Source organism: Trachinotus anak, unplaced genomic scaffold (genome assembly GCF_046630095.1).
Source record: "Trachinotus anak isolate AG129_WGS33_773 ecotype Australia unplaced genomic scaffold, CSIRO_AGI_Tana_v1 ptg000032l, whole genome shotgun sequence".
Lineage (NCBI taxonomy): Eukaryota > Metazoa > Chordata > Actinopteri > Carangiformes > Carangidae > Trachinotus > Trachinotus anak.
In genome coordinates, this window is record NW_027273883.1 from 12,183,528 (window position 1) to 12,197,928 (window position 14,401).

Genomic DNA, 14,401 nt, shown 5'->3' on the forward strand with positions numbered 1-14,401 from the left:
TTGATCAAGATGCAAGGAAAAAGAAAAGGTTGAGGAAGAGAAAGAGGATATGACGCCTTAGTGGCAATCCACTTGAGAGCAGTTGGAAACTGATCCTGACCAAAAAAATGCAGATTGCTTGTATTCTGATGCCACCACAGAGACACATACAAGAGCACAGTGACTCAATGCAAACAACAGTGGATCTGGACAAAAAGCTGGGAGAGGAGTGTGTCTGTATTTAAGTAACACTGGCAAAACAAGAATTACAGCACGAGATGCCAGCCATGTGCTGCTGACACAGTAAACCTATCTTAGACCAGCACTAGCATTAATTCCATCCGTTTTCACCCCCAGGCTGTAAAAGAGAGGACGAAGGCGGAAACTGATCCCAGTACATACCCACTGATCTCTTCTTCACCAATACACAGAAAGAGGGAAGAAAACAGATACAGGCAAATCTAAGCAAAGCTGGCTTTTGTTTCTTCACCAGTTAAGAACATAAAACTGTTTCAAGGAGGTGAATACATGCATGGATGTGACTGAAAACCGCCATGACTGTGCACTGGTAAGTACCTATCATGAACAACACATCACTTTGTGATCAAGGATTAATTGATACTGTGGACTGACTAACTCTGCTATGACCTACTATACCCCAAAAGAAGTCTGAGCAGTACAAATTATAGACCAACACCTTGATTTTTGACAATATAACAATTTAATACAAAAACCAAACATTCTCTCAATTAACATTTCATATACATATACAGTATATTTATATATTTGTGTTTCTATGAGTGATAAAAGTTCACATCATTGGAAAAAAACCTGGATACAGAGCAACCAAAAAGGTTTTCAACAATAACAAAGACAACACAGTCACCAACATCCTTTTGAAGATGAAAACTGGACAATTATCAACATGGGTTTACATAGAGTTACATAATTTGTCATGAGTGTGTGAGTGTTTCACTCAAACAATGGAAAACTGTAATAAAAAAGGGTCAAATTTAAACTAATACCACACGTATGAAACTTAAATATTTTTTTAGAAGCAATATCTTTCATTCAACAACATTCTCCTAAAATACAAACTAACGTAAAAGTGATTGTAAGTGATTGAATCTTGTTGGCCATTCAGTCCTAATCCCAATGTTTGTCACAAACAACAGGACAAAACACTGAAAAAATCTTCTGGGACATTCTTACTTGTACATCATCTTGCTTTTAGCTCTGTTTATTCCATTTTAATCCTGAATACCCTGATCAAACCGTTAATAACATACAGATCAGAAAAGGGCAACAGAGAACTTAAGTGATTATTAAAAGTTTCGGAATAACAATAAAATACTAGGGAAACATTTCAGTTAAATCAAACATTACACAGCTCTCCAATTCAAAATAACATTAAGCAAGAAAAACATTTATAACAATAAAGAATGGCTTTAAAAGTACACAATTCCTGCTCGTTAATTATTGCTGTGTGATTTTTTTAAAATTTCTTTTACAAAAGGAGTACAAAAAGCCCATACTTGGTACAGGCTAATCCAGGATGACAGAAAGAAGTAAATCAAGCAAGTCGGAAACCCTATGACTGTGTTAAAGTTAATAATGATACTGTACGCATCCATTTAACATACATACACACATGCATACTGTATATATGTATATGTAGACAAAGAAAAATAGATTGTTTACATTTCCAAGGGGCACCTAGACAAACAGTATGTAGCCATTGTAACACTGTGTGTCTGTGTTGCTAATGTACATAATTCCATGAAGAAAAAACCATAACTGTTCCTTAAGAGGAAAAACAAAAATAATTAAAATTTATAGGTGAAGCCAACAATGTACATAGAAAACTGTACTCAGTATAAATCTACACAATGTAGAAGCGCTCCATGAAAGCAGTGCTGACATGCAGAGACATGCTGTGGATTTAAAACTGTGAGTGAAGTTAGCACAGACATTGGTGGTTTGCGTGCAACAGCTGAGATTTTTCTTTAAATCATCAAAGCTGTATATCCCTGCAATTTCCTGAGAGTTTAAATCAATGATTGGTGTGATTAGTCTACATGCTAAAGGGTAAAACAGCAAAATACACTCTTCATTAATGCCTGAGAAAAACCAGGAATATATTAGAATAAAAGGCCTTTGTTTGTGTGTGTCTATCTCCTATGTATTTTTACCAGAATGTAAGAGTGTTTTTGTGCAGTCTAGTCAAGTGTGGTTGTGTGATTGTGCGCCTTTATATATTTATATATATGTATATATCTCACATATCTACAACATAGGTTGTCGAGCTTTGGGCAGTGCTAGCTAGAGATTTCTCTTACAATGTCTGGAATATTGTTAAAATAATGATCTTTTAGTCAGTAGCAAATCCTTGATTTTCCTTTCCTATATATCTACTGTCAGATATATCCCTCCATCTTAACTGGCTTGTGGCAGTGCAGTTCAAGCCATGCAAAGCAAGGGAAGAGTGCTACTCTCAGGAGCAGGAAGACAACAGGAGCAGAAGAGCGAAACATAAGAAAGCGTCAGGGCAAAAACAGTCAAGAAGACTAGGGGGCAAACCAGCTGAGCAGTGTTGACCAGGTCACTCGTTAAATGAAGGGTACATGGGAATTTCAAAGTCATCGCTGTTGAAGTTGGCAGGCTGGTCCAGCATAGACAGCACATCCTTTATCAGAAGAAGAGAGACAAAGAAATGTATTTTAAGTGACAGAAAAAGGGAGAGTTAAGCAAATGCTTGAGAGGTTAAGTTTGTATCACTCACAGGAAACATGTCTTGCTGGTTGCCCTGAGCATGAGGATGCTGCTCTGCATTACTCTGCTGGCCTTGCCACTGGGGCCACACTGCCTCGGCCGCTCGAGAGGGGAACTGTGCCCCCGACTGAGAGCCATCTGGGATAGAAAAGAGAGGGCTGAGAGGATGCCCCAGTATAAACACAGAAACATGGATTCAAACAAATGGCACGCAACCTACCATAACCATTGGTGTTGAGGCTGGCACGAGCATTAATTTGCGGGTAGTTTGCACCGCTGGTGGGAGTGGGAGCAGCACCTGTAGGCATCTGTCCAAAAGAGTTGGTGGAGCCACCTCCAAATCCTCCCATGGGAGCAAACGGTGGAGACATGGTCTTTGGGGCCTGAGGAGCCACTTGCTGGTTAGAGTTGAAAGAGTGACTGCATTTATTGACTAGAAGTTATATACATGTCTATTAAGTCACCTATCACTACTGAATGAGGTAACACAATAGTGACTGGTGCACTGATAAAAGTATTGTTACACACACACACACACACGTTTGCAGTATTGCGAGCTGGGTGTATGTGGGAATAAAAAAACAAGTTGCTGGTAATGCAAAACAAATATTTCCTACTAATGCAGCTTCACAATAAAAGCATGTAACTGGCAAAACATGAGTTGACTTTTATTATGAAGTAGTCATACTAAATACAATGTGTCAGCGAGCTTAGCATTTACAACTACATTCATCAATAAGTCCGGAGTAATGGAACAAGAAGGAGCAGCAGCAGTGAGGTGTTAGTTGAAGAGCTGCAGGTGACAGGCTGCACACCTCCAACCTTTCAGCAAGGTAATCAACTCCTTTCACTGTGCCCTGCTGTTTGGACACCGCTGATGTCCGATGCAGCATAAAATCTGATTATGGTTGCTCATATGATGATCAGAAAAGGCCAAGAGACACATAAACGTGTCATTATATCAAGTATCTTTCCTTTGTGAATAAAAATTTGCTTAAAATGCCAATGAAGATGAGCAAATTCGAACCATGACCCCTGTACCTGGCTTACCTGGTTATTAAATTGTTGTCTAGCTCCAGCTCCAGCTGCAGCTCCAGCTGCAGGCCATCCTCCTGCTGGTCCATGGAGGGGGCTGCCAGTGCTGGAGGGGGTAACCGACTGTGGTGCTCCATTCTGACGAGACATCTGAGCCAGCATCTGTCCTGCTGAGTGGGTTGGCTGTGCCATCTGCGGAGTCATATTGACTGGCCTGAAGAGAAGAGTGAAGAGAGTGAGTGATCTGAAAATAAAATTTAAACTGATCCCATTATCCAACATGTTAGGAACCCTGTTGAAATAAACAAGGAAAACACTTCTTTTGCGAAAGGACACTGTGATTGCAAGCAAACTGTATTTCAAAACAGTGTAAAAGCTACTTGAAACATACTGTAAATGCTTTCAGGAATACATTCTGAAGGAACCATAATAAAGGCAGCATCTGCATCCACTTAAAGCAAATGTGGGAAGTCTTTGTTCTCCTATACCCTTCATGTGAACTATAAACTGTGGCAGATCACAACTGGGAGAAGAGTATCAGCCAATATCATACAGAAACAGTTCCCATTAGCTGTGATCTGACTGGCAAAAACTTCAGATATGACACATTACATAAACACATGAATTTATTAGTCCCCACTGCAGCCAGAACTGTGGCTGTTCATATTCTTACAGTACAAGATGACCTCATTATCTTCATATCCCAATTTGTTATCCCAAGGCAGCAACATAATCTAATTAAGTCACATCTGAAAACAACAGGATAAACTACAGGGACCAACAAACACTTGTCTCTACACTGTGTCATGTTGTTTATATGAGAGTTAATACAATGGAGATACTGTATCTGGTAATTGACATTCATTGTCTGAGAGATCTACCATAAACCTGTATGTGCTTCCATATGACAAAAAACAATGTGACGACTGAGTAAACCTCACATTAAGGCAGTAAGATGAAGGTGTTTACTTAAAGTCACTGAATGAAGTTGTGCCTTGAGGTTTAAGATCTGGTGTCCATGTAAACACATGCACAGACATGTGTACACAAGACTTCCTACCTGTAAGCATCATTGGATCGATTTGCAGTGAAGTTGTTGGCTGGAGGGTAAATCTGTGTGGAGGGAGTGGAGGTGGAGGGCATGCCCTTGGTCTGATCTGGGCCTTGAAAAAGGGAGGAATACAGCTCTGGCTTCTCAAGGGTTTTGCTGTGGTCTGGCCCTGCAGCTGTGACAGGCTGCACTGGCTGGACCGGCATCTGAGGACCACCAAAATTATCAGTCAGCAATCACACTCTGAAAGTGTTAAAGTGGTGAGGAATTGACCTAAATTAAATGTGACCATTTATCATTTCAACTTAAAAGCTGATGTGCTGGGGAAAAAAAAAAAATCCTGAATACTCCAGTTCACTTGAATTTGCTTTTACCATAGTGTTTACCAAGACTGTCAAAGTGATGTCAAATATTGCACCATAATCAAATGCCTATATAGAATATACAACGATATTTAATGCTTATTTAATATATTTAATGACATTCACAGATGGTTAGTTGTGGAGGAGATTACAATCTTAGTAAGAGGGGACACAACTGTCAGACTCTTTAACACAAGATGCACACTGAAAAAGTGCAAAAACATGAAAAACAAAAGCAACAAATCACCAATAACAACAATTATTATCATTATTATTATTATGTCTAGAGCTAAAACAATAGCTGACTAACTGATCAACATAAAATTAATTTGCATTGTTTAGACAGTTGATTAAAAAGCCATTTCTTTAAGATTCTGAACTGTGAATATTTGCTGAATTTTTTGATTGCTATAATAGTAAACTGGATGTCTTTTGGTTTTGGACTGTTGGTGGCACAAAACAAGACTTTGACTTTATATGTATATACATTACATAAACCAAACCACTAACTGAGAAAATGAAGGGGTGATTCATTGAAAATAAAATTCATTAAATTTATTCAAAATCATTATTTGGATGTTGCAGCCCTCATGAAGAAAATTACATTCATGTAATCTAAAAGCTCAGTTTTGTCTTTGACAGCTTTACAATTTGCCAGGGTTTGAACTTCTCTCTGTAGACCTCTCACTAATCACTAATCACTAATCAGTCACTTCATATGTGCAACCAAGTACAACATTAGGAAAGCTGTCCAAAAGAGATTGTCAGAAAATGTGTCACTGTGATCTGTGAAAAAGCAAATATATTGATGCACATCTTTGATCTACTCCACAAAAATACCCATGTTGGACTATTATCTGTGGGTGCCCCTTTTCTCATAGCTTCTTTTGTGACTGTTGAAATTTGACATATTTCTTTTCTTTTTTTCTGTTAGTAATCTAGTCATACTAGCTGTTTGAGGCTAATGTGTTGCCAATACAAAATTCTAGGTAACTGTCGGGTTACTGTAAGTGTTTTACTCTGACTATTGTGAACCTGATATTTAATAGATTCATTACTGTGTTTTACTTCCAATGGGGAAGTACAGTGTTGTTCTGTCTGTGGTGATACTTTGTCTCTTCCTCACATGAGGAAAAATGTGACCAGTTTTATGAATCCAGTTTTTCGGGACATGTAAATTTATGTGCCTACACACATGCGTGGCCTAACCTGAGAGAGGGTGAGTGGTCCTGCCTCGTACAGTCCATCTCTGGCTCCACCTCCCTCCAGCTCAGCCTGCTGCTGCTGTTGAAACTGCCTGGAAATGGAGTGAGAAGAAGAGAGTTGATTTGAAGTTGGTTTAAAATAGCCTCATTTTCATTTCCATGCCCTCCACTGTTGAGTGAGAGATCCCAAACACCTGCTGGCAAAATAGCACTCAACCCACCACTGGTCACCATGGCAACAAAAGAAAAAGGAGGACAGAAGAGGAAGAGAGTGACAAGCTTCAGCAGAGAAAGGCCTGTTATTTAAATAGAAACTTAACATGCTCCACCACCTGTTAAAAGTTGATCTCTTTACTACTCATTATATGAAAACAACTATAGGACATGCTTCTTATTACACCAAAGCTCTATTTTTCCAACGCTACAGGGTAACAGAGATAAATAAAATGGAGAGAGGAATCACTCAGGGTGGGAAATGATAAAATAACCAGAAGGACTATAGCTTGCTAGAAACAGCAGTAGTCTCCCATGAAGAAGCAGCCCTGGTTCTCCCATGCAGTGGGACAACAGTCAGGTCAGGGCTGGTCTCACCTGGTGGCCACCTGCCCCGGGCTGAGAACTACAGGTGGGCCGCTTGGGCTGCTCTGACCCAGAGAAGGGGGCAGCAAACCCCCTGGGGAGGAGATGGGAGTGAGGGGGTCCTGAGTCGAGTTTCTACTGCCCCACAATGTGAGACGGGTGCAGAGGAGAGGTGTAGGGAGAGAGTGATCAGTGTGTTGTTTATTCAAAGGGGTTGTGGTAACGGTTTAAGAGGAACAGGGGATTGGGGGGTGATAGGTAAGCATTCACACAGAGGGATCTTTCCCAACAGTTACATTTCACCACGTCAATGGTTTCATTATGTGCTGTATTTGATTGTGTAATAATATTACATAATCACGGGTATTGGTTAAAAAAAAAAAGAAAAAAGTCAGTCTACAAAGTGTGACTCACTTGACATTGACATTGGTACAGATGATATACTCAATCTCCTCTGAAAACGGGTTCTGGAAGGTGAAGGAGCTGGTTCTCATCCAGATCCATTCTCTCGATTTGGAGCGGAACCGAAACATCACTGACAAAACCTGGCCCTTCAGCTTCACCACCTGAGGACACAAGTCCAACATGTCAAATACTCATACTGCTTTCTTTGCATTATCAGTGAACAGCAGGTTTACACAGAAGAAACCAGGTTACACATGTAACTGAACAACACGTGGGCAGAGCATGGTGCATGACTATGCAGGGACTGGGCTCACTGGCCAATCACAACAGGTAATCAAGCCTCAAAAATGCAGACAATGGGGCTCTATATGTTGTTAAGTTATTAATTCATCACTAAGTACTTTGCAATTATACTTATATAATTATACTGCAATTATTATTATACTGTTTTCAGTGGAGCACTGAAAACAGTATTATCTAATAATGAATCTAAAATGTCCCCCACCACCCCAGTCAATTACCGCCACAAACAGAACAAAATTCTCTGGAAAACATCGTAGCAGCTACTTAGTATCAGTTTTAGTTTTGGTTTGACTTTACTTCATATTTTACTGGAAACAGAAGGTCACTACGTGCATTTCATTTTTGTCTTTCTTTCATTCTGCTGCACCAATGTCACAGCAAGACCCATTTCCTCAAGTGATGTCTCAAATCAGCAGTAGTTGGAGCTGAAGATAATGAGACAACAACTTTGAAATTTTGAATGTGGAGGAAAGAGGTGATCATACAGGATCTCTACATTTGTATCACAGTTTCAGTCAAAGTTTCAGAATCGTTACACCCCTAGACATAACACACCCAAATCTGTACAGTCGAGTGAATTGTGTTGAGTTGTATTGTGGGTAATGTAGGTGCCAGCTTTTGACAAGGAACGAGAATTATTGCAATAAAAAAGGTCACAACTGTTCAGCTGCATTGGTTTTTATGTCTTTTTAAAATGTCCATCTTGAGTCTGACAATATTACAGTACTCTTGCGTGTGAACCTGCTGATGAGGTAGTACAAACACAAGATATAAACAGAAATAAAAATTAGTCTCCAAAAAGCTGTATACACTGAAACTGTCCTACCTGTTGGAAGCTGTCTCTCAGTAAGCCCTGGTCTTCAGGGTGGGCGAACTCGAGGATATTCTTTCCCAGTAAATCCTGCAACAAACAGCAGATAATACAACCACCACTATCCCAGAAGACATGAACGACATCTGGATGTGACATTTCGACCAGCTGCGATGCTTACCTGCGGCTGGTAGCCGACAGTGGCCATGCAGCGGTGGTCTACAAAGGTGAACATGCCCTGGCAATTATGGCGTGAGATGAACTCTACTGGAACACTGATGCTGTTTATGTCTGTGTCACTTGGGCAACAAGTCACCTGAAGAAGAAAAAAGTTAGATTCTTTACAATCACACTGTGCATGAATCATATTTATGGACAAAACACATGTTTCTAGTTCTGAATCGTGATTTAAAATTTACAAATATTACCAATGTTTTGCAACTCCGGTAACAGGACAAAAGAATATTTCAAAATACAATGTAACAGTGCAAACGTCAGTTGAAATCCACTTCAGATAAGACTGTAGATTGTGACCGTAAAATACTGCATTGTGGTAGGTGTGGATATTCTTCTCCCACCAGCAATTTTATTCTTGAATTGCTGATGTGAGGGTCAGAGATTTGTAGGGAAGGTTTAAGACCAGTACCAAAAGAGGTTACATTGCCACAACTGAAGAGCTTCAATCTCCTTTGTATCAACTACATACAACTCAATGCAGAACATTCGTGTGTAGTCACAAATGATTTTGTCATTGTAACTTGCTTGAGTACAAAATACACATATACACATTTCTGCATAAGTGGCATCCATTATACCTGTAATCTCCCAATAGCAACTAGACAGTAGCGACTCCCCTGAGTGTTGTCTGCTTCATCATCTGTTAATGATACCCCTAAAAAACACACACAACATGCAAAAACTGTTAACATGGGCCACAGTGCAACTCATCCTTTACAGTGCTTGGCCATATTATGAAGCAAATCTAACTATGACTGGCTATATTTGCCAATCCCGGCAAAATTATTGGTTTTACCTGCAGGGGGCCAAGACTTGATGTATCCTGTACAGTGGACCACTACATACTGGGGCTCCCCCTCCTTAGGTGCACCCAAACCATTCCTGAGGTCAAGGGAAAAATTGTAAAATAGATTTAAAAAAAAAAAAAAAAAAAAAATTCAATCAGTCCTATTATCACGGCAGTAGTAAAATCATGCTTATGTGCATCTTATTGCTACCGAGCTGCTCCAGGTATGCTAATATGCTGTAATCCTCACCTATCAAAAAAAAAAAAAAAAAAATTCAAAAGACAAACTGTCACCTGTTTCTGTTCCTAAGGAAGTTCAGTCTGTTCATTGACAAAGGTTCCACTGGACATGAGCCACACCTTTAAACACAAACAGGCCAACACATAAACAATTTACGTATCCTGGCACAAATACCAATATAAATAATAAACCGCATAATTAATTCCAGGATGAGTCACACCTCATTCTGCAGATGAAAGATCGACGGGCTCCCATACTCATTCTGGCTGATGATTGCTGGCTTTCCTTTTTCACTGTTCCTGTCTTCAAGTCCAACATCCTCCCTTTGAAGGTAAACAAGAGAGTGAACTGAGTCACTCATGGGTGTACTGAGGTGCAAGTGACTACTACTGTTTGAATGTATCAGTGTATGCTTTATACCTGTGTTGTTATTCTCTGCAGTAGAGAGCTGCTCCCTGAGCTTTTCTGTGTCATCTGGGTGGAGCTGATCATAAAGGGAAGAGCCGAGCCATTCAGACTGTGAGTGGTTAAGGACAGGTGTCAGGGAGTCTGAGACATAAACAATGCGACCGGTCTCACATGACACCACGAAGAGGAAGCCGTCAGCTGCTTCCAGGATGAGGTGCTTCAGTTCCTACAGACAGAAAGCATCAAAGGCAGGCTAAGCACTGAGGATGAGATCAGTGACTCATAGAGCAAAATGTGTGGCGTGGAAGTGTGTATATTATAGCTTTTTTTCCTCCAAATTCAGAAGACACGATTCGCTTTGCATTTTGGTCTGTCACTACTATCAGCACTGTGGTCCACAAAGTTGAATTTGCTGCGTTTATCTACTGCTGCTAGGTGTTATCAGTTTAATCACATTGCATCCCCTTCACTAGCAACAGGAAGTGAAGTCGTTAACAAGGTTAATCACACCCACTGTGAGCAACCGCCACAAAAGTTAAACATTTAATGTTATGTCATATTATGGTCTGCTTTTCCTGAACAACACAGCATTTGGTTACACTAACAAAGCAAAGTGCCAAGTATTTAGCCTTTAGTTTGACTAACAGTTGGACTCCCATTCATTTTAATAACCCTGGCTTCCCAATTATTATTATCCAACTCTCTGTCAAACACACATTTCAAACATGTGATGTGACCTTGGCATGCGTTTACAGCATTGCCAAATAAAACCGAGGGCAGCCTATTCAAAACACACTAGCCTACCATTTGAACATTGATCCCGAACATACCTTTGCCCCAAAATAGGAGAATGTTGAAATAATTCTCCAGGACAACACAATATTTTGCAGGATATTTTACTTTTTCTCTCATTTTTCATGTGTATTCCATGACTGTAAAACTGGTCAACCGTTTTCCATGACACGTTGGAACCCTGATTCACTGTCTCCACAATAGGTTTAGGAAGGTTTAAGTATTGTAAAATAAAAATTTACATCTGTTTAGACATTACAAATTGTGATTACACCAGTTACAGCAAGGCAGTCAGTGAAAATCGTGACTGACCTTCAGCTACCATGCAAAAAAAACTACGACCACTTTCACTCCTCCTTCCCTGCATTTCCACTGAGCTTGGAGAGGTATAGTGTGAACAACACTGTGACTGTGAAACCTGTATTCTAAATTACTTAATCTACTTCTTCACTGAATAGTACTGTCTTGTCAGAAATTTTTACCTACTCGCATCTGACCACCTGTCAATTTCTACATTTTTCTCCCTGGAGCTGTTCAGCTATGAACTCTGGACAATGTCGAGACCTGGTTCTCTTGACATTGTCCAGAATGGCTTTCACATATGCAGCACACACCCAGAGATTGTCTTTATAAGACTTGTTCACACATACTGGAAATACTCTTGTTTGGGTTAGAAGAAGGGTGGTGCCTGTGCACAGCGCACAGGAGAAATTATAGAAATCTCGTCAACATGCCAACTTGCTCGTGAATTCTCCAAAAGTTGGATATTACTAGTCTAGAAAAGTTCAAGGTTACAGGTATGTGGGAAAGCAATTGGATTGCTCATACCTGGTCAGTGAGAAACGAAGGTTTGTACGACCCATCTGCATTGGTATTGCCACTTCCCCTCAGAGACTTCATATGGGACACAGCCATTCGTAGGATGGTTAGTTTGTCTGGTTTCCGTGCTAGAGCACTGCAGGTGGGCACCATGTCTGATAATTCTGTGATGTAGGCGGTCATCTTGTTCCGCCTCCGCCTCTCAATCTCACTGTGGTTCTCCCTACAGTGAGGAAACAAGGGAGGGAGGCAGAGGTGGAGAGGATAGGAAGGATCAAGATGGGTGTAACAGGTAGGTGGACAACATGGGGTAGAGTTTAGAGTTAATGTTGCAATGTAAGTATGCCAATCGGGAAAAAGAGATGGAAATGAGAGAAGGTGAGAGAAGTAACAGACGCACAAAACAATAAAGTGTAGTCAATGATCCATCAAAATGATAGTGAGAAAGCAAGAGAGCCTGGTCTTTCAAGGCCAGTTGGTGTGATAAAAGAGGGCAGAAAGAGAAAGGCCCTTCAGATGTCCTGAGAGTGGGGAGAGAAAAGAGAAAGAGAGGACAGTTGCTCAAGAGGAAGGGATAACCAAAGTGAAAGAAGTCCCTGACTCTCACACAGTGCAGCGGTTAGTGACAAATATCACAGTGGTGGGTTGAAACAGACAACCAGCTGCCTCGGGCAAAGAAGCATAACATTCGGACAGGCACCAAAACAGATGCACATAGCAGCGAAATATACCAGTAATTTTGTGCTCTCAAAATGACAATGTGCTGGGTTCCCAGCAGGACAGGATAGTATTTGATCAGTGCATTCACTATCGATATGGATACAAGCAGGAGAGGGAGCCTTCCACTGTGGTACAGGCCATACCTGGCTAGTTTTTCCTTATCTGCAAAACTCTGATCTTCTTCCAAAAACCTGGAAATAAAACCAACCCACTAAAAAAACTGGTCCAAAAATCACAACCAAAAATAAAAAGAAGTGTAAGACTACAGAAAAGAAAAAAACATGGAAAGGAGAGGAAGCGCAGCATGGGAGTAATCATTATATCAATTTTACTACTCTCCTACATTTCCCCACACACAACTATTCCTCCCAATTCTTCCTCCTACCTGGCAAAGCGCTCTTTGTCATTGTTGGATCCGCCTGTTTCATCATCACACCTGAGGAAAAACAGAGAAACACTGCTTGTTATCTCAGCAGGCCAGACAATTCAAACACTTGATAACGTACCTCATCTCGCTTTATGAGAGAACAAACTAACACAAACGTACCTGAACAGCTTGCCTCCTTCATCATCATCATCAAAGTCTGGCCTGCAATGTTGAGAAGAGTGACATGAGAAGGTTCACACAAATATTCTCACGATAATTTTGACCACAACTGTCGAAAGCAAAAGTACAACAGTCAGCAAGTTATTCATAACACGATGCTAACATTTCAGCACAAAATGTGCCAGGAAAACACACACTTACCCAGCTCGTCTCTTGTTGGTCCCTTTTGGCACAACAGCCCCACCAGCGGCTTGGGTCCCACTTGCCCCCATACCCAGATTTGGGTCTGGTAACTCTATTAATAACATAGAGAGACAGGTGATTTCCTATTGTGCCTCAAGATCTCAGAAGGAAACTAAACCACTCACGGGAGCCCACGCTCGGGAGCCAAATTAGCATTAACGATCAGAGATGACATTGATTTTATGTTACAACTTTTGGTTACAGCACCAAGTTAACAACATATGAACTACTATATACTTAAATCGTGATTGTAGATTGTAGGAAATTAAGACAACCACGACACCGAGCTAATAATGGTAGCGCTACGTTTAGCACATAGATATTGATCTTGTGAGCAACATTGTCTAAAAACAGACACGTATGAACCGAGCTAGCCGACCGCGACTTGGTAATCAGCTAACTCAGATTTGTTTTCTCACCCTGTTGTGCATAAATAACACAAAGGAGCTATGTCGACAGTTCTAGCCGCTGTTAGCTGGCTAGCATGTTAGCTAGCTACCACTTATGCAATAACCAGCTAGCCTTGCTGTGGCATTAGCTTTGCTACAAAGCTAACTTAGCCGATGCTGTCACGCTATCTTTAGGAAAGTGTCAACCTAAGCTGTGCACGACAAAACATGCAAAACCCATTAGCAGTCGCATAGTACTATGTGGCTAAATGTCGCTGTGACTTTTATTGCACTTTACCTGGGTTTGAAGAGGACATGTCCGTGTGGAATAACATAAACAAACAACTTCGGCTGCGAAAAAAAAAAAAATCCTCAAACCCCCGCCCCTCCCCCGCGCTAGCTAGCTAGACGCTAACCAATGCCTCGCCGATTTTCTCACGACTTTACTTTTCGTTATAAATGCCAAAAGCCACGACTGGTGCTGCTCCAGAGCGAGCTGAGGGTTTGAAACGCACACGAAAAACTACGAGTCTCCTCCAATGCCCGTTTTCCCGTTTTCTCCCGGTTTAAAGCCCCTATCGGTTAAAGATGGCGTTTGACGCAAGCAGAGCACAATCTATTTACGGTATTTTCTTTCCTCCTCTCTCTATTGGACTTCACAGCAGCCAGATACAAATGACGCGAAATGTTGGGAAACCCATGTCGTGCTCCGCCCC

General features: G+C 40.8%; 1 protein-coding gene across 7 annotated transcripts; it reads right to left on the reverse strand.

Moving 5' to 3' along the window:
- Positions 1-681: 681 nt before the first annotated feature.
- arnt (aryl hydrocarbon receptor nuclear translocator) lies at positions 682-14,358 on the reverse strand. 7 transcript variants are annotated; one of them, XM_071469256.1, is made up of 21 exons: positions 13,984-14,358; positions 13,255-13,348; positions 13,054-13,095; positions 12,892-12,942; positions 12,650-12,697; positions 11,796-12,009; positions 10,188-10,401; positions 9,988-10,090; positions 9,821-9,886; positions 9,536-9,621; positions 9,318-9,394; positions 8,684-8,818; positions 8,518-8,592; positions 7,398-7,549; positions 6,996-7,121; positions 6,409-6,496; positions 4,847-5,043; positions 3,802-4,000; positions 2,972-3,134; positions 2,762-2,889; positions 682-2,665 (listed from the first exon to the last, which is right to left on the reverse strand). In XM_071469256.1, exons 1-21 carry the CDS (start codon positions 14,018-14,020, stop codon positions 2,582-2,584), a joined length of 2,379 nt encoding a protein of 792 aa, XP_071325357.1. In that variant the 5' UTR covers positions 14,021-14,358; the 3' UTR covers positions 682-2,581. The 7 variants fall into 7 exon arrangements, with proteins under 7 accessions (XP_071325357.1, XP_071325355.1, XP_071325356.1 ...); XM_071469254.1 differs by having other exon boundaries at positions 2,972-3,149; positions 13,984-14,354; XM_071469255.1 differs by having other exon boundaries at positions 2,972-3,149; positions 6,996-7,118; positions 13,984-14,353.
- Between the last annotated feature and the right edge of the window lie 43 nt (positions 14,359-14,401).